Source organism: Battus philenor, unplaced genomic scaffold, assembly GCF_028537555.1.
Source record: "Battus philenor isolate CCGP_79_NKW_IND1 unplaced genomic scaffold, ilBatPhil1.0.hap1 SCAF_13, whole genome shotgun sequence".
In the NCBI taxonomy this organism is placed as follows: Eukaryota; Metazoa; Arthropoda; class Insecta; order Lepidoptera; family Papilionidae; genus Battus; species Battus philenor.
Window position 1 is genome coordinate 7378942 of NW_027181675.1, and position 25626 is coordinate 7404567.

Consider the following 25626-nt stretch of genomic DNA (forward strand, 5'->3'; position numbering starts at 1 on the left):
TATTGTTGCCCTAAAAACCCAAGGGTCATTAAACAGTTTAAAAGTAGTTGCTACAAATTCCAGTAATATTTTCGTGCTGGTCACATTGAATAAATTAACTTTCGACTGTGAGAACAAAATGTACATGAGAATTTTGGATTCTATAAAAGAAAAATAACGAACATAATTTTATTTTTTATACGGATTTCATTACTTATAAGTCGTAACAACCTGTAAATCCTGCATTATTATAATATTAATAGGAACACTAAAATTAACTATTCAGAAAATATAGATGTACATTCTATTTACATTAAGATGGCAATAATTGTAAAAATAATTTAAGACACATCAGCTAAGTATTAATTACATTGTACATAGTTGTGAATCAAAATGAATAAAAAAATCTTGATTAAAATTTACGAAATACGCTAATATGTAGTTTTGCATGTTAATAATACATTACGCACAATATGTTTGACCTACCATTTGTACTAATACCAGTGATATTGGTACGAAGCGAAAATAATTTTGTAAATTGAAGTCATTAACCAAACTACTTTTAACCCCACTATAAAATATACCGAACTAGCAAACAAAAACTGTCTAATAAATGAGGCACGAAACGTATGCATCATAAAACTTAAACTATCTTAACGAAATTCTTTAACATGTAACGGAATGATTCATCCACCCTGACCTACGTAAATGACAATCACAATGACATGAATTTTAGACGATGAGATAATACTTCGTATATCTACACTTTAAATTGGCCAGCTCTTTGAATGTATTTATAGGTTTTTAGAGAACGCGAATGTAAAACAACTTTTTTCTTTCAAAATAATCCGATATAATTTTATGTACAAGTAATCGACATTAAGAATTTTTATCTCTGTCGATTTTTTGTTACTCTCAATAACAAATCGCCCAATTTCAATGCTATTTAATGTTAAATTAGTAGATTATTTTAAAGTCAAATCAAATGATATCAAAAAACGTTCGATATATAAAAGAAATAAAAATGCTAAACTTGAGAAATTTACTGTAGGGGAAGCAATAAAATGTTTACAGCTAATTAAAAAATAATATGTATGTATACATATACGTCCTACGTATTTGGTAACCGACAATAACTCATTTCTATATGCAGAAGGGTTTCTATTAGGCTTGAAATGGCATCTAGGGGTCCCTGAGCATGACAGGAAACGACAATTTCAATTTAAAGCGACATATTACCTGTTTTCTTTGCTAATTGCAAGCAACTGCAGTTGTAGTTTTGAATTGAATATAGAAAATTTTAATAGAGCTTATACAATTTAAAGACGATACCATCATTTTAAGAGCATTCCGTAAAACTTTAATAAATAGATTATGATTTGTACAAAATAAAACAATACACACATTTGAATGTTTTTCTCAGGTCGTCGTCAGACCATAGATGCCCACTTCAAAGGATAGGCCTCCCCCTAGGATATCTAACTATAATGGGAAATACTATAGTTGCCACGCTTGGCAGGTGGGTTGACGACGTGGCGTTACGATACGCAGGGAACGATGCTGCCCATCCACTGGTAACGTTGTTTGTGAGCAGTAGCAATGAAATATAAATAATGCAGAGTGTACACACCCGCAACCTACGATCGTAAGGCATAGTGTTCTTCCGCGGGGCTGACACTGGTCAAATTTGAAGGTAGCTAGGAATAACTATGACATGAACGTCCAACAGACCTACTTGTAACCACGGGTGCCTTAAAATACTCGAAATATTGGGAACATAAGGAATAAAAATAGGTCGCGATTTAATCCGTCAAAAATTAGTTTTATTTGTTAATATTAGCTATAACCTAAGAATTAATTAAGAGAAATAATTATACTCAAGTAATATATTAAACTAACAGTTTATAACTACGATCAATGTTTTTGATCATAAGACAAATTATTTCTTAATGTTGTTTATTTTTAAAAACACGTATTTCCATACAGTTACATTAGTGTTCTGCACCAATAATAACGCAACGATTTTCACGCAAATGACTGTCTACTAGAAACTTTCTCTTGAAAAGAAAACTTCCCTTTGTAATTTTTCTGATTATCTTTTTCGAAATTTTATTCAAGAAAAGTGAAAATGTGGTCTACAAATCGACGAAAATGGAAGTGAAAAGTAAGTTATTAAAACACGAAAGTCAGATATGTGATAAATTTATTTCAATAATTATTTTCTCTGTAAGAATAGCACACAAATTTATACGACTATATGTAAGACAAAGTAAAAACAATACTCTACAACATATTTAGGCTTATTATATAGCGAATTTGTCTTTTTTAGAACGCGGGGAACAGAGGTTTATGTCTAAAAGCAGTATTTATTGGAGTTAAATAAAATGTGTTTTTTTACTAGCAATAGCCAGTTGAAAACATAACGCTATAATTCACGTAGCAGTGGTCTCGACACAAAACGCCATTTACATAGTTATTTACGAAGGGGCGCGTATTGTACTCGAAGAAAGGAGCGAGCCCACGCACGTGAGTTGACACTGGAGATTAGCTCTCTGATTACGTGACATCGACCCTTCATGGGTGTTCATTCATTACTACGGATTTATTCAACGTATTTTTATTAGGACCACTCCTGATTTAAGTACATTCAATAACGCAATTCCACGTGTGCCATTTAATGTACATGGTTATAGAATTTTTTTTCAAAATCACGTACAAATCTTTTACTAACTAAACAGTAAAGAGATTTTAAACAAAAGTTTTTATTAGCGATATTTGCTTTAAGATATTTTTATTGCGCGTAAGGTTACACGTAGTTTTTGTTTGTGCAATGTTTAAAATGAAAATGATGTTCATATGTTTCTAAAAATTAAGACTCAATCAAACAAGTAATGTAATTAAGCAGATGTGCATTATTTTGATCACCTCTCTACGGTCATTTAATTCAACCACTTGACCAACGGGCCATGTCGTTTAATAAAGAAAAGGACATAACGCATTCCTTCCACCCACCTATTTCGAAGAACTTACTCGTAACGCTCACCTTCAAACGATTCATTTAGTACCTTTTGTCATTTGGTTTATTTTCTATTTTTATTGTGCGTTGATCGTCCATGACTCCGGTACGAGAGGTTAATGAAAAATTCTTTACAATAAATTGTGACATATCTTACAATGTTCAATTTACGTTATGCTCGAAATTATTGCTTGCAGCGAATAAATTGAAAGTTTTATTGCGGTTTAATTAGCTTGATCGAACTAAATAAAATTATTCGATTTAAATGTTCAAGGGAATAATCTGTTTAAACTGAACGGCATAAACTCGACGGTGTTATTTCATATCTCACTTAAAAAAAATTATTACTGTACCTCGCAATAAAATTATAGAATAAAATCTAACTTAATCCTAGTTTTCAACATCAGGAAATTACCGAAACGACACACTTTGTGTAAAGATTATGGGATTTGTGGACATAGTCAAGGATGCATTTTTAAGATGTAGATAATGTTACAAAAAAGATAATAAAATGTTGGGTAGACTCTTGCATCATTGTCCCGTAAGGCGCAAATCCCTTTATTACAAAGAATTTAGACGGAACCCTCACTACATTCTTATCGCGTAAGATTGATCCGTGACCGCACAGGAAGGACTTTGGGAACTCTATTTAGTAATAACTTTATATGATTATATTAATTGCAGACGACGTTAGGTTTGGGAATGCCGTCATCATAATCCAGTGCCTTTGCAGCTTAATTGGTATAGCCGCGTAGAGAAAACAACTCTAGAAGTATGCCGCTATTTCATCTATTAGTGGCATAAATTTGAATAAAGATAAGACTAAACCATGTTAAAATATTTTCCTCCGGTGGCTTTCAGGCTGTGATCTTTTGGTTATCAGAACTAAAAATGTTCATTTGTAATTTTATAAAAAGGTAGCAGTTTAGAAATGGAAATATCTATGAGGTAGCAGAGGGTGGAGGGGAGGCAGGGTGTTTGTGATTTATTCTCCTTTTTGCCTGTTAAACTTGCCGAATTACCAACATTTCCTGGCTATGGTTCGTCGTTGTATGTTTATATGCTATGTAGATTACTTACGTTCGTTTATAGATTTGATTCATTTCTGATTTGATCTCATAAAAATATAGGCATAGTCCTCTCCATCGAAAGAAAAGTTCGGGGACTTATGTAATCCACTTACATAAGTCTCCGAACTTGCCCACCATTTCTATTCAGCCTCTATTTAACTAAAAAGCAACTTGACCGGCGTTGTGGGAAAAGCAGTCAGTCAGTAGTATTAACCGTTCAGCTAAAGCGGCTCTACCTCCCCCGGTAGGTTAATAAAAGCGCTAGCTGTAGAAGCAATTTGATTTCACAGATGCGAGTCAGTCACATTTCAAACATTATCTACTAAAATTAAGTGAATTATAGAAGAAGTTACCCTCTTTTGTTTTATAGTTCGCGGATAACACTTTCGAGAATTCATTTCGACAAAGTTGTAACAATCGTCGTCAACTTAAACAGAAAGAAGAGAGGGTAACTGATTGACAGATTGTTAGTATCGCGTCTTCAGAATCACGTTTCACCTTTGGTTTCCGCAAAATGACTTATTATCATTTTATTAAAATATAATGTTTAAACCTGAAGTAATATAAAACATAATAATACAGTAATCAATTTACTACTATTTTTAATTATTTATCATTAAAACTAGTTCATTGTACAAATGTGACTATAACGTCGGTAAAATCGCATTTTAAAACATCATAAAAAACTATTCTCCTGCAAAAAACACAAATGGAAGGAAAATATTGAAAACATTATCTATTTCTAACCACCACACCCTCCTCACTTTCAAGTAAAAAAGGAAGTCACCCTTACATTTGTATTTACATTTAAAATTATCCATGTCTTTTAATATTTTTTAATAGCCACTAATTGAGCAGAGGTTTAAATTAGAACATTATGGGTATTTAAGGTTACTGTTCATGTCATTGTTTCTTTGCAGATACTATTGCTTCCAGTCACTCCTTGACACCAAATCTGCCCGAGAAACCTAAAAACTTGATGGCTGCCCAAGCCAGTGTAATCAATAATGTGTGTGGTAGATGCTGAAGCTCCTGATTCAATTTTCAAGTTATATTTAGTTAAATAGGAAATGCCAAACAAACCACTTTTTTGAAAGTAAAAAAAAAGACTTAGAAAGAATCACTTATTTACTCTAGATATGCTAATCAGAACCTTTAATGAATCTAACAATAAGCAGAAATATCTTGTCCATTGCAAGATATCTTTAATAAACTGAGTAATAGTACTACATATGTAATTATGTAACATTCACATCTACAATAGAATATTCTGCTTTAGGTGTCAATGTTACATACTATGTTACAAGTAGTTGTACAACTTTAAAAGCTCTTTGCTTACATTTTAAGGATGTAATTTTCACACAAAATTACTCACACAAATAATTAATATCTCTTATCTCTACAAATTCTAGACTAACCAATGCCCTCAAATTTTGAGTTTCTTTACCTAAAGTAATCTTGAAACAAACTTAAAATAATGATCTCCTTTATGATAAATGGATCAAGTAAAACAAATCACAAAATTATCCCTAAATCTGTATATGTCAAGTGCCATAGTGAAAGCAAAAAATGTTTCTGACAAAAAATATTATTAGAGAAGTAATAAGTGATATATGTTGAGCAAAGCATATTAAACATCTCAATTGCACATGCAAAGACTTTAGCCCACAGCAAATATGAAAAATTTATTATTTCATTGTATCTTTTCTTACAAATTAGTCTAATCTGTAGAATCATAACAATTTGATACATAGCATATTTTAAGTACCACTTTTAATTCTTGATATATAGAATAAAACAAAACTGTTTAATTATTCTTAAATTACTTGAATACAGAAGAATAATATTTCTACAGATTTTTCAAGCAAAATCTAAATTAAGTCTGCAGATTAAATACTTTACAAAATCAATTAAAAGTTTAGTATTTATGTCTTAAACCTGAAATATTAGCTATTCTATTATCTATACATACAAAAAATTACATTCCTCCAATTCTTGTCTTATTAGCTTCTTATTATTAACTTATGTTGCAATTGATAATTCTTAATAACTTTGTTTTAAAAAAATCAATATTTATGAGATATCTTAGTTAAATATTCAATGATAAAATTTTATTCTTCTTTTTAAGCAAAAGTACCTTGAACTTTTTTCTGTGAATAAGTGATTATGCAACTTTTCTTGCTTTTTTTGATTATGACAACTTAAAATAATACTCACCGGCTATTGTAAACCTGTCCATATAATTGATGAGGTTTACGAAACACAATATTCCAACAGTCATGTATTCTATGAATGTGACATCCCCTAGATTTTCTCTTCTTCTGGCTCGCTTTTCTTGTAGCAATGCCGTCGCAGAATCATTGTCACTATTATTAACTAACTGCTGATTTGATGTGTTTGGAGTAATACCACTTTGGTCCATGGTGCCCGAACTTTTTTCACTATAATACTATGTAATGATTTACAATGCTTAAGTATTCTGATTGACGTATCAGAAAGCCGAAATATTTTGGAAAGTATTTCAAATTACCTCAAATAACAAAAGTCAAAAGCATTTATTCACAACATTAAAGACAATAAATAGAATTAATAAAAGACGAATATAATAACATCACAAAAAAAATTGAAGTAAACTACATTTGGTTCTTCGAGAGTTCATATGACGATTCTCATTGCGGTAATAGATATCCACAGCCGCGGCGAAGTGACAACTCACTGACAACTGATTCGAAGTATAGTCAAAATTCACATGAAAAGTTGTTATACGAAATAGCATTTACAAACAAATGCTTATAGCATACAGCAACATAGCTCATTTCTGCTTCTTTTACAATGTCAATACATTATTCGCGTAAATCAGTGTATTGACAACATAACAAATTTTCTATTTATTTAAACAAAATAACGTAAGTTGTTTAGAAACAAAAACATTTTAAATATATGCAAATTGTTGTCAAATGTCTCATATTTTCTACATCAAATACCTCTGAGCTATTTATTTTATATCACAGTTCAGGAGGAAAATACTGAAAAAACCGTTAGTCTGTGATTTCTTTTGTTAAAAAAGAAATAAAATCAAGGTTAAAAATACATATTTAAAAAAGGTTTAATTTGAAGAATATACAAAATCTAATAGACTCAGATGTAGTTCAATAAAATATTTTAATTAAAAGATCTAAGTAAAGAAATTATTGTAAGAGAGCAATTATTTTTTATATATAGCTGAAGAAACAACAAAATTCATTTCTCAAAATGTACCAAAATTATTAAACATTCTAGGTAATTAAAAATCATAAAATCTTTAAAAAATTATACCTTGATTTCTTTTAAAAATTTACCAGGGAAATTACAAAAATAATAGTCTGTATAGCGTATCATGTATGTACATTCATGTTTAAAAATCGTAGCAAAAGCTATCGACAACGTTATGGTTTTAGTCAATTAATTTATTATCATTCAAAATTGTTGCTTTACTACATATTGATGTATCAAGAGTTTGAAGGTTATTAAAAATGCCTAAGTTATTTTTTTGCATTGCATTTCTTTTTCTGTATGGAGGTTGTGCTAAAAAATTTAAAGGTGATGAAAAACCTTCATGGGCCAAAAAAGATATACGTGATTTCAATGATGCAGACATGGAAAGGTAATTCTAAAAATATCGTGTTCCTTCATTTTCTTGTGCAGTAAAATAATCAACTGTAAATTATTAAATATGTTCCAGGCTTTTTGACCAATGGGAAGAAGACGAAGAACCGCTTCCAGAAGATGAATTACCAGAACATCTCCGTAAACCGCCTTCTATAGATTTTACTAAACTGGATATGTCTAATCCCGAGTCTGTTCTCCAAGCGACAAAGAAAGGGCAAACTCTTATGATGTTTGTTTCAGTTGCGAATAAACCGTCTAGAGCAAGGGCTGAAGAACTGACAAAAATTTGGCAAGCAAGCCTCTGGAGTAACCACATCCAAGCTGAAAGGTTTATCTATCATTTCTATATCTTAATTTAAAGAGAAGAAAAAAATATACCCTTGACCATTTAAATCATTATTATAAGTTGGGTTAGACAAAGCAAATTATGACAAGTGTAACAGGTACAAGTTGTCAAGGGGCAGACACAAGTCTCTTCAACCAGAGTTGAGGCATAACATCAAAATATATTACTCTGTCTAGCCTCACTGGAGAAGTGTAATGGTTAACAGATAAATTTTACTGAATATATCCTATGAATATGCTCAAAATTTCTATAAACATTTCTTTAACTTCAGCGAACTTCCATATACCTCCTGATATATATCTTGTCATCAAATCTATGTATTGAATCTTTAATAAAAATTTATTAAATCTTACTTCTAAATGCAATAGAAATATGCTTTGATAAAAATTGAAAATTAATTGTCATATCTCAACATTAGCATTTACAAATTAGTTTTCTTTTTGGTCTGAAATTAGTTATTAGTAACAATATTTTTTTAATGTATATAACTTGATAAAAAAATATTAAACCATCTGATGATCAATTCATACAAGCTATATATTCCAAGTCGATTTAAAAATAAATAGGTATCTCTATAGTGTTTAAAGAAAAATATTTTTTATTACAGGTACTTAGTTGATGACGATAGAGCTATTTTCATGTTTAAAGATGGATCACAAGCATGGACGGCAAAAGAATATCTTTTAGAACAAGAAGAACTAAAGGAAGTACAATTAGAAAGTCAAACATATCCTGGAAAGAAACCTAATGTAAGAAATAAAGCTGTGAGAGATGAATTATAAAAACTTAAGTTTATTTATGTATCTCTTTGGATATTACTTGAAATATTGTAGCATCTGAAATTGCATTTATATGTCCAAACTTTTATTCTTAGGTTCTTTGAATAGTTACTTTACAGGTGATAGTAATTTATTACAGAATAATTTTTGCCAGCAAAACAAATAGCATATCTAATCTAATATATAAAATCAAGTTTAACATGAATTTAAGCTATTTTGTATTTTTAAGTTAAGTATTAAATATAAAACAAATCACAAAACATTCCGAATTTTCAGTCTCATCTTGTTTTAATTAGCTGTAATAAGTGATTTCTTTAATTATTATTACTCTTTTTATGTTAAGGCTAATTTTGATCTGTCTCAATTTGTATATAATACAATTGGTCTTTTGTATTGTTCATATTTTTTATAAAACACTATGTTAAATGTATTTTTTATTTGCAAATTTTACAAGCTTTCTTATTGTTAATAATGCATTTGTTGCTAAAAAGCATCTGTGGCACGGAAGTGTTCCTCATCAATTGTTGAATATATGTGACCTTCTCCACACATCCACTCCAAAATATTCCTACAAGAAAAATAAAAAAATATTTGTTGAAAAGTTACACGAAAATTGAAAATTTTATTTTATATTTACTGATGATATTACAGATTCCTTATGTAGTAACTCATAACATACATGTTTGCAATTGTTTTTAAAAAGATATTTGAAATGAATGGAGAAAAAATTTTAATTTTCTACAACCTAGTCTAGGTTACAAAGACTTTGGTCAAAGAATCCTATGCTCTAAATACCATTAAAAGTTTATTAATAAAATACACATTTACATATATATATTTAGTAAAGACACAAAACAAAAAAATAAAAGTACAACACTCTTTTATAGGACTAATATATAAAAATTATACACAATATCCAAGCTGACATAGCTTGGAACAAAGGTTATCCAATAATACTCTTAAACAACAATCTTGTTTTACCTGTTTGGACAAAGTGCATACAAACCTTTTTTTCTCTATTTATTATCTATGGTATACAAAAAACTATAAATAAATAAATGTGATGTCATGGTGAGGGTAATAATGTAAGAATCATCATAATGATCTCCAATAGACGAGCACTGCAAGGCAGAGGCCTTCCTCAAGATCTCAACAAAAAGACTGGTCTTGCACTACCTGCAACCAGGGACTTCTGGTGAACTCAACTATGTTATTGATTCATCTATTGGGCAGCCTACCCCTTGCTTCTACTAGCTTGTGGTTGACACTAACAGCCATTGGATGCTCTACTGATATGCCACCCACTGCCACTTCAGACGAACAATTCTTCAAGTTATTTCAGTGACCATGTTTTTTTTTTGGAAGGTTGCTCATCTTTTATTCCATCTAGTAATGAAGCTTCTATTATAGTCCTTTCTATTGAAATAAGAAAATGATCTGCTAAATCAAAAGTTGTAGCAGATCCAAAGAGAAAGTTCTAAATTTTTAAAAGTTGTATTGGATGATGCATATACTTACTCAAATTCCATTTGTGACATGCGGTCCTTTAAAGTGACATACATATCTTGTTTACTTATGCCTTGTTCAAGAGTGGAGGCTCTAATCAGATTAAACACCATTACTTGTCGTGCATTTAATCCATTAACAGATGCATTATCATTCATTCCAACCATAGAATTTGCTGGAAGTGTTGTGGATGATGATGGATTCGGATTTACCTTTTCCTATAAAACATTTACAAATTTAACATTCATAACCAGACTTGATATAATAACAATACACTATTACTATTATTACTTTTCAATATCACAGTTTTAAGACTATTTACTTGAGCATTTGTAGTTGTCACATTAAGATAAACATAGTATGTTTATGTTTGTGAAAAAAACATGGAATAAATTAAACTGTTAACCAGTAGAAAGTTAAGTACAGATTTGTACAATGAAAGAATACCAGTAATCATTATATCTTTAAATTAATCACAAATTATTTAACTTAACTTATTTGAGCAATAGAATGAACCAGACGAACATGCCTGTGTCCATTTTTGTACTTAATGGGAATATAACAATATTACCCTACCTTTTTAGAATCTGCTTCCATTTTAAGCTTATTATTTATACACTGTAAGTAATGGAATGTAATAGCATTGACATCAGTTATAGGCATAATTTTAAAAGCCATTAATACTTTCTTTCCTTTATTTGTTTTAACATTACCAAATATCTGAACATAATCATTTACATGCACTTTGGGAGTTGATTTATCCTGCAATAAATTTTATTACACAGCTTATTAAAAACATTGAATATTAATTAAAAATTAGCAATGAACATTTTTACTGGGTACCCTCATCATATTTCACAAATGAGTTAATTTCTTTAAATGTACCTTTGAGCTTAAATATAATTTAGTAAGTTTTCTATGTTACAAATATTTTTAAGTTTGCTTACATCTTCCTCCATAGCTTCTTGGTCCAGCCAATACACCGCTTGCATCCTTCCTGTCATATCTTGTATATTGTAAGTAATTTTGGTACTTTGCACACTAATGTTTCTAACACGAGCAACTATAGACACTATCATAATCTCTGTTCCCCATATTGTAATATCTCCGTCGCCAGAATGCAAGGCTTGTCTAATAACGATGGGCGCGGTTCGTGATGTTCTTCGACCCTGATAGTAAATACTTGTTACAAACTAATACGAGTTTAATTTTTGTTAATTCTATTTATTGTTGTCGTTCGGTAAAATGAATATTACAACATTGACATAACTGATTTTCAAATTGGATTGAAGTTCAACTTACTGTTTTTTGCGGTTGGTTGGGAGTATTTGCATTCCCAAATTGATTAGTTGAATTAAAAAATCCACCGCCTACTACTGATTGATCTGTAACAACAATATTATATTAACATTCATGTTATATTTACCTAACTGCTTTCGAAAAAATGTTAAATTACCATTCCACATTTTTTTTCCTAAAAAAAGAACTTATAGAAAAAACGAAGCCTTCAAAATTTGTAACTGCTGAACTTATTTGAAATTATGAATCAAAATTGTAAACAATTTGAAACGTTCACTTGAGTAATCTCTAAATGACAAATGTCAAGAATTATAAGTACGCGGGAAATGTACAAATGGAATTGCCAAGATAAAATATTTAAAAAATAATAAAACTTAAAAAACCTTTTTTATAATTTTTATATGTAAATCTATAGCACTCACGCTCAAAACACATTCTTCGATCACTCTTGGCTATCGTCTTCTTTACCGAGGTGTTCGGGTGTTAACTCACCCCCGCCACTAATCGAGTACCTATAAGCTTATTCAGTCCGTTTAGAATTCAATATTACCGAACCGCTGTAGAATACCGTGTCTACAGTCGCGTCATATCGTTTAGTGGCATGTAAGCGGTAGTTAGTGTAGATGAACAACGTCAGTATTGAGCCGCTTCAGTTCCGTTGTTAATAAAGGCGGTCTAACAACTTGATCGACGGCATGGAAACTTCACACGCTGCGTATATAATGTCGGTCGGTTGGTCTATAAAACGTCTATGTCGTTGCGTCGAGTATGTTTGTGTCTAGTAGGTTAGAGTTCGTCATAATAGTGTGGAGTTCAGTCTTGAAGAATTCCCAGTTGGCGTTTTCGTTTTTACATTTGAACGTATACGAGATATTTTCCGTTTAAAAAGTTTTATCGTTGCCTGTGGTTATCGTAAAGTCTACAGCCTTATGTTGTGAAATTAGGGATGCTTCAAGATTGATTCTCCGGTAGCTGATGTCGTCTGGTCGTGGTTGATGCTAAAACCATTTGTTAAGTCGACAATCAAAGTTCGCGTTCGTCCGTGAGCTAAGATTTCAAACATTATCCGATATTGTTAACATTGCTAAAAAAGAAGTTTTGTCCATGTGCAGTCATGTGACCACTAACGTTCGCTTTCACACTGCCCCATATAGGATTCAACCCGCTAAAGTCCCTACCAATCACGCAGCGAGATTCACCATTACTGTTGAGAAAGTAGTCTAAGCCGTCCAGTGCCTTTAAGTCGTTGGTGCCAGGTTCGAGGTAGGCGGACGCTACATAGAGCTTTGTAGGTTTGCAATCGAGTCGAGTTGCGCGTCGAATGCTGTGTCAATAGGGTTAGGGCTAAAAGGTTACACAGAGCGACGCTTCCTTAATGAAAATGCGTGCTTTGACCATGCCTTTGGGAGTAAGGATTGAAAGATTTCAGGAAGTGTGATCAAAAAATGCGGTGAATGAATTTACTTATACCAGGAACTACTGTATGAACTACGTCGATTTCAATTAATACGTTCGATAAGCTGATTCATTGAGATAGTTTGCAACAAATTCGAACAAGTTGCGACTTGTCTATTATTTAATGGAGTCAGGCGTTACCTTGCGGAAGTCCAACTCCGGACTCTGTGTTTGGCACTAATTGGTGTAACATAACTCCTGACGATGCCCCGTGGAGGGGTGAAGCACGTGTTGAGTGATTTAACGGTGGCAGTTGTGTAATTCGCATTGTTTGCCGCATACGCATTTATCAGCGGGCTGGCGGGCGGTGCACTTTGTTGCACGACTACCACTGCATGTGCGGATGTGGCTAAAAATTGATCCTTTTCTTACTTGTCTATTAGCTTTCATAGCTAGAAGAGTTAGGGTCTTATTCGCTGTACATATTTATTGTGCATTATGAATTTTGAACAACGCGTTAACATAAAATTTTGTTTTAGTTGCATAAACGTGCGGAAGAGGCTCATGCAATATTAAAACGAGTGTATGGTGATGTGGTAACTTTGGGACTCGTTTCAAGTGGTATAAGCGTTCAAAGCGGGAATGAATCGGTTGAGGGTGAGCAAAGGTCCAGGCGTCCTTCTACCTTAAAAAACCGAAGAAAACGTGTAAACGTGTAACAAAAACAGTTCGACTAAATAGGCGATTGACGAATCAAGAGCTTGCTGAGGAACTAAACATCCTGTATGAATCCGTGCAAAACCTTGTTAACCGATAATTTACAAAAGAGACGAGTTGGAAGGATTTTTTTCTATTGTTACTCGTAGTTTAGCACAGTTTGACTGTTATACAAATACGTAATTTATTATTTATTTATTTTACGTTAGGTACAGTATTAAATATACCGCTGCGCTGCAAAAATTTCATTACACAATTTCCTTTGCAATATCAAACTAAGCGATTGTCATCTTCAGACATGTGAATAAGTCTTCTGAATGCAGAATTGATACGTTTGCGCATTGATGTAGAGATTATTAATTATTTTTAATTTGTACATATGTTATCTATATATTAAAATAGAAAAAATATTAATAAAGCAGAAAAAATTTTTAGTCTAAAAAAAGAGTAAACATTTTTCGCGTCGTCGTGTGTCTGTCAATAGCCCTCGTCACGATGGTCTTGCGTTGCCCTCATCCAGCGACTTCGCGACTTTTACTATGTCGCCTGTATGTAGCTTACCTTGTACTGGGTCACGCCGCGTTTAATCAATATTTCGATTGATTGAAATTTATGTGATAATAGATTGGAACGGAAGCAGACCTTAAAAACCTCCCATTCCGATAGAACCATGTTCTCAGTCATAAATTTGCAAACAGCATAAATTATTCAGAAAAAAGTGTGACCGTTATCGTGTGTCAGTGTATCGCATAAAGTAACATTTACGTATCACATTATTACCTCTAGTTATTACCAAAATATAACTGAAAATATCATTTTTTTCGTCGATTCTGATCTACCGTTACTTAGTGCTTATTCTTGTTTTTACCTCAACTACGTCTTAACATATTTTTTTTTTGCTATTTCACTACCTTTTCTTCTTCCGACTTATAAGAAAAATTTAAAATGACCGTACATATACTCGTATATCTTTTTTATTTTGTATTATAAAACTATAAAGTTGAAATGACTAATATTGCTATATCTTTTTTTGGGATAGACTGTCGCTGCTTCCCAAATAGCATTTGCGGATCCCGTGAGTTTGCGGTAGCAGGGCTCAGAGGGCGCTTAATCTTTTAGCTTCTTTTAAGATAGCGAAGCACGAAGGGTCCCGGAGAAGCCCCGTCTCGGACCGTTACATACTATTATTGGATTGGTGAACCGCAGAGCCTTTGAATAGAACCCGAGAGGTATTAACTAACCTCGGCTAGGGCGGTAGCTGTCTGATTCTTTTGTATTAACTACATATTGACTGTGTTAAACTAACACGGGAGGTTATTGATTTTATGTAAACTGCCAAAAATATTTATATACTCTGTATTTAAAATTATAAACTGTATTTAATAAACAATAAACTTGTAAGTTGTAGGCTCTGGGAGCGGAAGCATGAAATCAGAACATTATAACTAACGCTTTTAAGTTTCCTTTTTTTTGGCAGATGCTAGAACAATACCCACCTCGATGGCTTCGGTTAAAATACACCTATTAATAATTAATAATGCAAATTATTGTACAAATATAAACATATTTGTATTTTTAATTGTTTATTAAATTTGATTATAATTTAACTAATATTACGGTCTATAAAACATATATACAAAATAAATTAAGGAAAATATGCGGACACTGGTGTAGCTCTGTACGTCGTTCGCGAAGATTTTTTTTCTCTGTAATCAACTTTAGGCAGGTCTGTGTTTTTGTTTTCTTTTCCTTTTTGACTTTTTGACGAAACGGTGATTGATCTTGCGGAATCTAGAAAATAAACAAAACTTAGTGCATTGATATAACAATATGATGTATTTCCAATAATAAAGGAATTATTATCACTACAATAATGACCTAAATTAATATACAATATTTTTTATGGAACCAATTTTGTTTTAGATGTCACAAAAGGCGAGCGCAATATGGCACTGCACAGGAATTTATATTTATAAATACTTTATAGGCACATGTTTACTATGGTCAGTCAGGATCATTATATTTTAATATAAAATATATACAATACGTAATCAACAATTTAAAATATTTACCTTTAGTTTTTCTGGATTCTCTGTCATTTACAGCGGGTTTCAAATATTTGGGGTCTAAGCCTATTTTTCTTTCACCAGTATCCGCAAATGAACAACTATCTTCTAAACTCGACCTGAAACAATTTTACACTGTAGAATTATTTATTCATTTATAAGTAAATATTTTTGAAAAAACTGTGATACATACGTCTTCGATGTTGCGTAAAAATTGATGGTGTCATCTGATTCCTGTAATATATTTGCTTTTTTATCTTTTGAGATAAAGTAGGGCGTCGAACTGCTCGATTGAACACCATATTTTTGTTTATCACCATTGTCTGGAACCCTGTCCTCCATTTTTTTATGTAACCATTGTATTACTAAAAATGTTACATTGTTTTTTTAGTTACATATTCAATATTTTATTAAAAATATACAGTCAATGGAACGATTTACTTTCGGTTTATGAAAATTTTAGTTAATCTGGGAAATAGCCCGCAAGTTATCAGTAAAAAAAATGGTAGGTAGTATCTTGTATATCTGGCTACCGAGAAAAACAGGTTTGTGTGTACATCAATTATCTTTTACTTTTGTTTAAATATAGTGTAGCTGCTACTTGAACTGTTTTGTTAAAAGACGACGGACTTTTCGAGCATCTGCTGTAGGGGCAACATTATGTCATCGACAGCGGCGCATCCAAAAAGGGAGTTCCATAGAAATAAAATTGTTCAATTACGTTGATATTAATACAGGTGAAGCTCGAATGAATAAAAACACTCCTAATACGGATTTCGTGTTGTTGCTACCTTGAGACCTTCAGGTCCTAGAAAGAATCCCACACTGTCAATGAGCAACAGGACTGTAACTCATGCGCAGCGTGGTTGTTGGATCTGTCCTTGATATCATAAATAGCGATAGCCATATAATTTTGAAAAATATAAGCAATCCGTAATGGTGTTTCTTATGGAACAGTCATGCAGTTTACACGTCTTTTATTTCAATTAGGATAGAAGACTTCTCTTACTTGGTTTTCAAAATGTAAAAGACCTTACCCATATTGTTATTTTTTATTGTTTCTTCACGATCTTTTAAAACATTTCCAATGTCTTCATATTTTTCTTTCAAACTCTCCAATTCCGTTTTCACAGTATTCATGCATACTTTTGTCGTATCTATTTCTGATTTTAGATCTTGAATTTCTTTTACGTTTCTCTCTATAACCTTTTCCTGTTCCAAGGCGATCGCAGTTCTACATAAAAGCTATAGAATGTTAATTAATAAGTGGATACCGATGTACGTATAGCTATATACAAATTTATACTACCTTTTCTTTTAATTCAATTAATTCTCTATTTAGCTTTGAAATAATTTCATTTGCTTTTAACAATTGTTCAGCTGTTGAATGAGCAGCTTCGTTATTTCTGTTTGCAAGAGATTCACTTAGTGATAACCTCTTTTCTAAACTCTCCTGAATAAAAAAATAAATATTGTGTATTTTTAAAAAATGGACATTCGAAAGTATTGTTACCTAAAGTTGATGTTTAAGTTTATGGTTGAAATCACTTTTGTGTGAAAAGAAAACTAGGATGAGATTTGCAAGAGAGGGGGAGTGGATGAGCTCGTGCAAGTGAGGGGGAGTGGATGAGCTCGTGCAATTGAAACAACAAACTACATCAACTTGCACGCAGATATCTCCTTTCTTTACTCCAATAATAGTTCCTGTTGTTAATTTATCTATTAATAATTAATTCGTCACCTTCATAATTTTGTAGGGCAACACAATTACTTTAAATATACCTGCAACTGATATCTGTTTCTTATATGAATATTACAAGTAATAGATAAGTACTGTAGCATTTAAAATAATATTAAAACAAAATTGAATAAATGTCATTTAATCTGCCTTGTTGCAATTTCAAGATAACAGTGGTGGATGAATAATTGGTATGAATAATAATGAAATATTTTTATTGCTTACCTTTTCTCTAATTACTGTTTGCAAAGATTCATTCAGTCCCTTCAAACTTTCACTACTGTCTTTGTTTGCCTTAAAGGAAATTTATAAAAAAAATTATTTAAATGAATATAAATATTCTTTTTAAATAGGTATCTAAATACTTTATAAATTTAAATCCAGGAGGATAAAAAAAGGAAGGCTTATACAGTGAACATCAATTGCCAAAATGATGCTGACTTAATAGATGGGCATTATTAAACTATTATATGAAAATACAACATTATATAAATAGTATCTAGTATGACCAATGTAAAATGACAATGAGGAATCACAATCCATATAATGCTATCCCAATCTGAGACTCCTTTAGCACCCTCTGCGACTTGACATCTCAAACCTTAGGAATCTGCAAAAGACATTTGGGCAGTAACAGTAGTTCAAACCCCTCTTCACTACAATTTAATACCCATTAAAGCTTATAGGGAATATGTAACAATATGTTTAGAAAAGTGTTTTGTAATATCTATTGTAATAATTGTCACAATAGCAGATAGTATTCAAAAATTAATTTATTACATACAGTAATATGAGCATTTGCATAAGGTTTTCCTATTGTAATAGATTATTTAATATTCAACCAAACCTTTTCTAAGTAAGCACAATGTGTCTGCATTTGCTTAATTTGTTTATCCTTCTCATTTAATTCACGTTCCAATGTACCATTTTTTGCCTTCAAAGTTGCAATTTCAATATGTGTCTTTTGTACTTCATTTTCTATTAAATTATTACGTTGAGTTTTATCACTGAAAATTACACATTAAGTAATGTTAAATTTTTAGAAAATAAGCATCTTTATTCCATCTTTTTTATGTCTAATAGATAACTTTAATGAATAAATTATGCATATGTTATTACATAGAATCATGTGTGAGTTAAGTTTAAAATCCATCTAGTGTGCTCTAAGATATGTTCTCATTTGTATATTCTGAAAGTATTAAAAGGCATGTCTTCCCCAAACATATCTATGGGGGATATACAACAATTGCCATGCTAGTTGGCAATTGCAGTGTGGTATTACAGTATATACAAGGCACTGCAGCCTATTATCTGAAAACTTGTTTGTGGGCAGTGATAATCCTATATAATTAATACATAAAGTGTGATTAGATATAATTTTATACCATGAATTGAACCCATGATCACAAGTATCAGTATTCTACTGTTACTCAATTAATATTCTTTGACAATATATGATGAATTAATAATGAATATAATGTGCAATTAATATATATAAGATTTAAAAATACCAAAGAAAAGTTATAATCACTATATCTTCACTTTCAGTGTAAGCTTTCACTGATTGTTTGTAAATCATATCATCAACAATCATAGATTGGAATTTTTTTCAATACAAAGTGTTTTCAACTACAAGACAACAATTTATATACAAAAGTGTGGGAACATTATATCTCTAATTATTCTCAAAAGACTACATTTACACAATAATTACCTTAACTGACTCTCTAATTGCCTGATATTATCATGAAGTTGTTTACAAAGCACATTCAAATCATCAATCTGTTTTTCCTTTTTGTTTAAATTTTCTTGAGAGGTAGCTATAATTGTTTTAGTATTCAGTTCAGACGTTTTTTGCCATTGCAATTTTTCCTAAAAGAAATAGTTTTTAAAAAAACATTGTTGTTATTATCATCATTAATAATGTTATAAAGTTACCTGGGATAATCTGTCCCTTTCTAATTTCAGTGATTCGAAATATTCAGTCTCCCGTCGAAGTTTATCTTCTTCCATTTTCATTACTATATGTGTTAAGTCTTGAATTTTCCCCTCCATTTTGGCTATTTTATCATTTAACACTGCTTCATTACTTGTTGTCATATTTTTGATAGTTACTAAATTTTTCTAGATAATAACAAAAACTAATATGGTGAATGCATTTTAAAATAAGAATCACGGCTAAAAATTATTTCATACCTTTAAGTTGGAAATAGTCTCCGCCATATGTTGCTTCACTTCTAAATCTGTTGCTGGTCCTGTACTCAATGATAAATGAATTAACCGTTTAAATTCATTATGTTCGACAATCTCAAAGTTGTATTTAAGAGGGTTTATTTGATGGATAATTAGAAACCTAAAACATATTTATAACCGAATATTATATCATCTTTATAACAGAATTTTATTTGCTTATAAAAAACAAATCTATACTAACATGTTGTTGGAAGCACATTGTTGCAATAATCTAACTATTTGTGACGGAAAGTTGTCGAAGTCTATGAGAAGTCCTTGTTGTTTTTTTAATTCTTCATAATCACCCTTCGTTATACAAATCCTGAATAAGAAAGTTGGATCTTCTTCATCAGAAAAAATAATTACCTGTAATGAATTACTAGATAAATGAATAACATTTATAACTGAATTATTTATTAAAATAAAATATCATTATAAAACTACCAAACTATCATTTTCAAATATTTTATCAATCGAGATTATAATATGCCTTTTACAATCTTCAAATCCATGTTTGTAAGTGATGTAATATTTTCCTTTGTAGAAATTTTTCGAAACCATGTCTTTAACTTGTAAACAGTTAAATTACTATAGAATATTTACATTTACTATTGTCATATCATTTGTTAACCATAAACACAGCTGACATTTTTATTTTTGTCTTGTTTTTGTTTGTGGGAGTATAGGATAGGGTATAGGAATATATATCTTTTGTTACAAATAAAAAAACAATTCGCGTAATTATATTTAACTACGTTTATTAATGCATATTTGCTTTTAATTTAAATGTTGTTGTTATTTCATTAATTGAAAATGACATTTAATATTTAAGTTTTTAATTAGCGTTATTTTTAAATATCACCGGCCCATTTTAAATAACCTTAAAGTACATAAATATTTGAATTTATCACAATATATCATAAAATAAATTGCCGAAATGGTTAAGAATAAAATTATGCCATGCATGCCCTTAGTTTTTGAAAAATAAATATAGTAAAATGTAATATTATTTCGACTATTATTTGGTGTTATAATCTGATATCTGGATATTGATCTGTATTTATATCCATAGATACATAAATCGCCCAAAATATAATCTGTTGTTATATAGGTGCGTTCGGGAGGGGAAGGTGATTCAGTTGTGCTTTTATGTGAATCATTTAATAGTAGAAGTAACATTTTTAAACATTTTTGTTTTTTATGAAACTTGTATGGAGATTTATGAGTTAACATGTTGTTTATAAAGCTTTGTAATACACAATTCAAAAAAAGAGTATGACAGGCATTGGTGAGATTACTAATTCGGGTTTACAAGTGGTTGTGTTGTTAAAAAATGCCATTCGACTTTTTATGTTGTGTGAGAGCTGGTGTGGAAGACGTCGTAGAGTTGGATTACTCTCATCAGTCGTTAACAGATGTTCCGACAGATGTTTTTATTTATGAGAGAACACTGGAAACTTTGCTCTGCCAAAGTAACCGTATAACTGAGTTACCGCGACAGCTTTTTATGTGCCATGGGTTGAAATATTTGGATCTCAGTGATAATGAACTACAAGCAATTCCTACAGCTATATCGTCGTTGGTGAATTTACAACATTTAAATATTAGTAGAAATACATTGGCATCTATTCCCGATAACATGAAAGCACTTAAATATTTAATGTTTTTGGATCTAAGTGTTAATCCTTTGGAAAAGCTTCCAGATGCTATTACAAATCTTATAGCTTTAAAAGAACTTTACCTAAATGATACTTATTTGGAATATCTTCCAGGCAATTTTGGTAGATTGTCTAATCTCAATATATTGGAACTTCGAGACAATTACCTCATGATCTTACCTAAATCTCTCTCACGTTCAACTGAACTATTACGATTAGACATAGGACAAAATGAATTTCAACAATTTCCTGAAGTGATTGGAAGATTTTTGAAGCTAAGAGAGCTGTGGATTGATAGTAACAGCTTTACCACTATTCCGGCTATAATTAAGCCTTTGGAGAATTTGATTCACCTGGAAGCCAGTAACAATATGATAGAAGAACTTGCACCAGAAATTGGAAATTGCACACAGTTACTTGATCTAAGTTTATCTATAAATAGTTTGACACAGCTACCTGACAGTATTGGACAGCTATGTAATTTAACTTCATTAAAATTAGATAATAATAGATTGTATTGTTTACCAGAAAGTATAGGCCAATTGAAAAGTTTAGAAGAATTAATGTTGATGTGTAATTATTTAGATAAAATTCCATCATCCATTGGCCTTCTACGGAAGTTACAGTATTTAAATGCTGATGATAACATGTTGAAATTAATCCCTCCAGAAATTGGAAGTTGTTCAAAATTATCTGTTTTATCACTTCGTGCAAATAAACTGTGTAAAATCCCTTCAGAAATAGGCCATTTAACCTCTTTAAGAGTCTTAAACTTAGTGAGAAACTCTCTTAGTTGTCTTCCACAGTCGTTATTAAATTGTGATAATTTGGTTGCCCTCTGGCTTTCTGAAAATCAAAGCAAGCCCTTAGTGCCTATGCATTCTGAAGTAGATCCCCATACTTATGAACAAGTCCTTACTTGTTTTCTATTTCCTCAAGTGCCTTTAACACCTATTGAACTTAAAAATGATCGTAAAAAAACAGAAAACACAGAGGCTCAGGCAGTCACTGTACGACACATTAGTTTTGTTGATATGAAGTCCACAGCTAAAGTACCTGAAAAACCAGGACAATTACGAAGAGCACCTACACCATATCCAAAAGAGTTGAGGGCTATGGCTAAACATGCAAGGAATATACATAAAGATGGTACTCAAGATATAACTCCACCAATGCAAAATGCTGTTCATATAAAAGCTGCTAAAATAACCCCTACTTTACAGCAAAGATTTGCATCAGATAATAAAAAAGAATCCAATTCAACAAATGTAGAAAATGGTGTAGCTGCCCAGGAACCTTTAAAAACTTCTGTTTATGATAACTTACCACCTGAAAATGCTTATGACAGACCATTAGATTTAGAATATGAACAGGATAAAACCTATAAAAGTGTTGACCATGCTCTTTATGTAGAAAATAATGGTTCTGCAAATGTTGAATATACCTGTGAAAATACTGAATCATATATTAGTTCACATAGACATTACAGTGTTAAACACAATGATAAATATCAAAGAAAGGATATTGACCAACCAAATGTTTGTAGCCAATCTACTTCATATGCTGGTCACTCAGACTTTAATAACTACCATCAAACAAATGAAATTAATTTTTCTAATAATATGGAAGAAACACAAGATCATTCACAAAGATTTAGTCATAGTACTCAAGACAGGCTGTCTCATGAAGAGTCTATGATGCCATCTCATTTTGAAGAAAGTACATATAGTTCTCATACCTTAGCAGAGAATCAGCCAGCATTTGAGCCCCCATATCCTAACCCAGATCATACTTTATGCCACAATATACCAACAAATAATTATCATGATAACATTTATTCAAGCAACAATGAAAAAATTTATAGCCAAAGAAACTACAATGCCTATGGTTATATCACTCATGGGGGTCACAACTTACCCCCAAGCTCCAGAGTTCATACAGTAAGTCAAGTAGTAAGTTCAACAACAATGCCAAATTTAAGCAATTATAACAATATGTATGTTCATTCTTCTAGTGATAGTCATCATTTCTCTGCACCATTGCATCAGTCATCAACTCCTAATGCCAATGTACATGTATATGGTATTACAACATCAAGTCCTACTTATATTCCTTCACAATCACCAGAATTGTACTCTCCTACTGGACACACTAATGCAACAAATCCATATAGAATGACCAATACCCCATTGGTAACTGATGATGGTAGTTTTAGTCATGTTCAATCGCCTACAAGTCAAAACATGTATGATTTATATGATACCATGCCAACTTCCTCGCATTCACCAAATGTGGTAGTTCACCGTCATAGTCCAAGTGCTACAGAACCCATGTACATGAGAGGTCAACCCCCACCATACCATATTGCAGCACCTTACACAAAACATGCTCAGTATTTTAATGGAACTGGTGGATAGTGTTATATGCATATTGCAGAAAACTGCAAACAATGTGTATGTGAACAATGTTTATGTGAATATTGTTTATGTGAATTGAATTTCTATCCTCATTAAATATTTATTACTATAAAGTAGATCTTGTTTTATACATATATTCATAACAGTAAATGTTGTCTAGATGTGCAATTTAAATGTGATATGTTTATGTAGTAACAATGAATTGTATTTATAAGGTGCTAAGGAGAGGATTATGCAGGAATGTTTTGCAAATGGATAACTTATTGAAAATGGTTGGTCAAAAAGTGATAAGAATATATTATTGTTCAGTAGGTACTGGTCTAGTACAATTTGTAACAACTATGTTGTTTCACATTTTAATGTTTAAATTAGGTTTAGAGGGACAAAATTATAATTAGAACGAAGCTAGTTTAAAAATTAGATGTGTTTAGATGTGTAAATGACTATGAGAGAAGTAATTTAAAAGTAGCAAGCAAACAAATAAATAGTATTCAGATAAAAGATTAGATTAATTTATAATTTAAAAATTATTTAAAAATGGTAGTTTCTTGAGCAATATATACAATTAAATATTTTTTTTGTGAAAGAAATTATTAAAAAAAAATAATGACTTATCTACATAAATTGATTTCATACTAAGTTTTGGTAATTAGTGTCTTCTCTAAAACAATAAAAAAATACTTGTAGTAGTTCTTTGGGATGTCAGGAACTTGTTTGAGAATAATTACTTGATTGATCTGTTTGATGACATATATTTTACCAATGTCATCATTATTTATATTGATTAAAGTCATATGTATTGCTTTGTTAGTGCAGCTATTTGTAAGTGATTTTTTCAATGAATAATTTGCTATTAAACATTTGTGCTTTTTTACATGGATCTCTCCATAACTCACATGTTATGTGAATACATATTAAGCTATTAAATTTTAAGTAATTTATATTTATTGAAACTAAAAAAATTTTAAATGGAAAAAGAACTGTTTTTGAATAAAACAAATAAAAATGTCAACATCACATATTCTCTGATCTGACTTTACTGTGAATTCATTTTAAACTAATTTAAGCTTAATGAGTATTTGCTCCGGTGGTATATTGGAATGATTTAACTTAATAACGGATAAAATTAATAATAATAATAACATGAGGAATGGCATTGTAATATTTTAATAGCTTTTTTATAATATTTATAGTTCAATTCTCATTAATCAAACTTCATTAAAATGTGCTCAAAAATTTTTACTGTTAACAGTTTTCTCCTGGGTATGTAGCAATCAATTTAGAATAAACTGTAGTAGAAAAATTATAGGTTGAATGTAAATCTTTGAGTTGTTGCTATAATTCACATTGATTTCATTCAGCTGTGCAATTGAATTCTTTCTGAGTATACGGTCAGCATCATTTAGCAAGAAAAATATTTCCTTACCTCAAATATGTTCTGATTGTGTTCAATGTATTTCTATAATTATGGTACTAAAACTATACAAGATTCTTTATAATTGCACAAATAACTATTAGATAACACTAAGTTCCATTTAGATAAATTTTTTTCAACTTAAACTGTCATTCCATCTTTTATATGCTTTACAATAGTTAGTCTAACATGAATATTGATGACTAATTATTTAACATTAATGTCCAATCTGATGATTATAAGCTTATGTGAATGAGTACTTCAAAAATTTCTTTTTCTCATGTGATAGTATCATAGATTTGTTTAGAAACATCTAAAATCGCAATTATTTTGGAAAGAATGGTAG

The 25626-nt window shown here is 31.0% G+C and overlaps 5 protein-coding genes across 8 annotated transcripts in view; 2 read left to right on the forward strand and 3 right to left on the reverse strand.

Annotated features, from left to right (window-relative positions):
* The window catches only part of spin (Protein spinster), a 36423-nt gene extending 29642 nt beyond the window's left edge, over positions 1–6781 (reverse strand). For all 3 annotated transcript variants that reach the window (XM_068777048.1, XM_068777047.1, XM_068777050.1), the window contains exon 1: positions 6283–6781. In XM_068777048.1, coding sequence (XP_068633149.1) covers positions 6283–6487 — 205 coding nt within the window. In that variant the 5' untranslated portion in view covers positions 6488–6781. The remainder of the gene's footprint in view (positions 1–6282) is intronic.
* A 690-nt stretch (positions 6782–7471) lies between these two features.
* Positions 7472–9476, forward strand: boca (LDLR chaperone boca). The gene is made up of 3 exons (XM_068777126.1): positions 7472–7708; positions 7787–8041; positions 8667–9476. Exons 1-3 carry the CDS (start codon positions 7578–7580, stop codon positions 8839–8841), a joined length of 561 nt encoding a protein of 186 aa, XP_068633227.1. The 5' UTR covers positions 7472–7577; the 3' UTR covers positions 8842–9476.
* Positions 9161–12183, reverse strand: RPA2 (Replication protein A2). 2 transcript variants are annotated; one of them, XM_068777124.1, is made up of 6 exons: positions 12066–12183; positions 11647–11729; positions 11292–11513; positions 10921–11106; positions 10357–10562; positions 9161–9406 (listed from the first exon to the last, which is right to left on the reverse strand). In XM_068777124.1, the coding sequence occupies exons 1-6, from the start codon at positions 12076–12078 to the stop codon at positions 9322–9324; spliced, it is 795 nt and encodes a 264-aa protein (XP_068633225.1). In that variant the 5' UTR covers positions 12079–12183; the 3' UTR covers positions 9161–9321. The 2 variants fall into 2 exon arrangements, with proteins under 2 accessions (XP_068633225.1, XP_068633226.1); XM_068777125.1 differs by lacking the exon at positions 12066–12183 and adding an exon at positions 11801–11924 and having other exon boundaries at positions 9162–9406.
* A 3193-nt stretch (positions 12184–15376) lies between these two features.
* Positions 15377–20375, reverse strand: LOC137933252 (spindle assembly abnormal protein 6 homolog). The gene is made up of 12 exons (XM_068777123.1): positions 20236–20375; positions 19994–20157; positions 19756–19912; positions 19498–19683; positions 19274–19431; positions 18407–18566; positions 17785–17853; positions 17131–17274; positions 16859–17066; positions 16015–16186; positions 15828–15940; positions 15377–15546 (listed from the first exon to the last, which is right to left on the reverse strand). Exons 1-12 carry the CDS (start codon positions 20350–20352, stop codon positions 15401–15403), a joined length of 1794 nt encoding a protein of 597 aa, XP_068633224.1. The 5' UTR covers positions 20353–20375; the 3' UTR covers positions 15377–15400.
* Positions 20376–20916: 541 nt separating this feature from the next.
* Lap1 (leucine rich repeat containing protein 7 lap1) lies at positions 20917–24335 on the forward strand. The gene has a single exon (XM_068777646.1). The coding sequence runs from the start codon at positions 21125–21127 to the stop codon at positions 23864–23866; it is 2742 nt and encodes a 913-aa protein (XP_068633747.1). The 5' UTR covers positions 20917–21124; the 3' UTR covers positions 23867–24335.
* The last annotated feature ends 1291 nt before the right edge of the window (positions 24336–25626 follow it).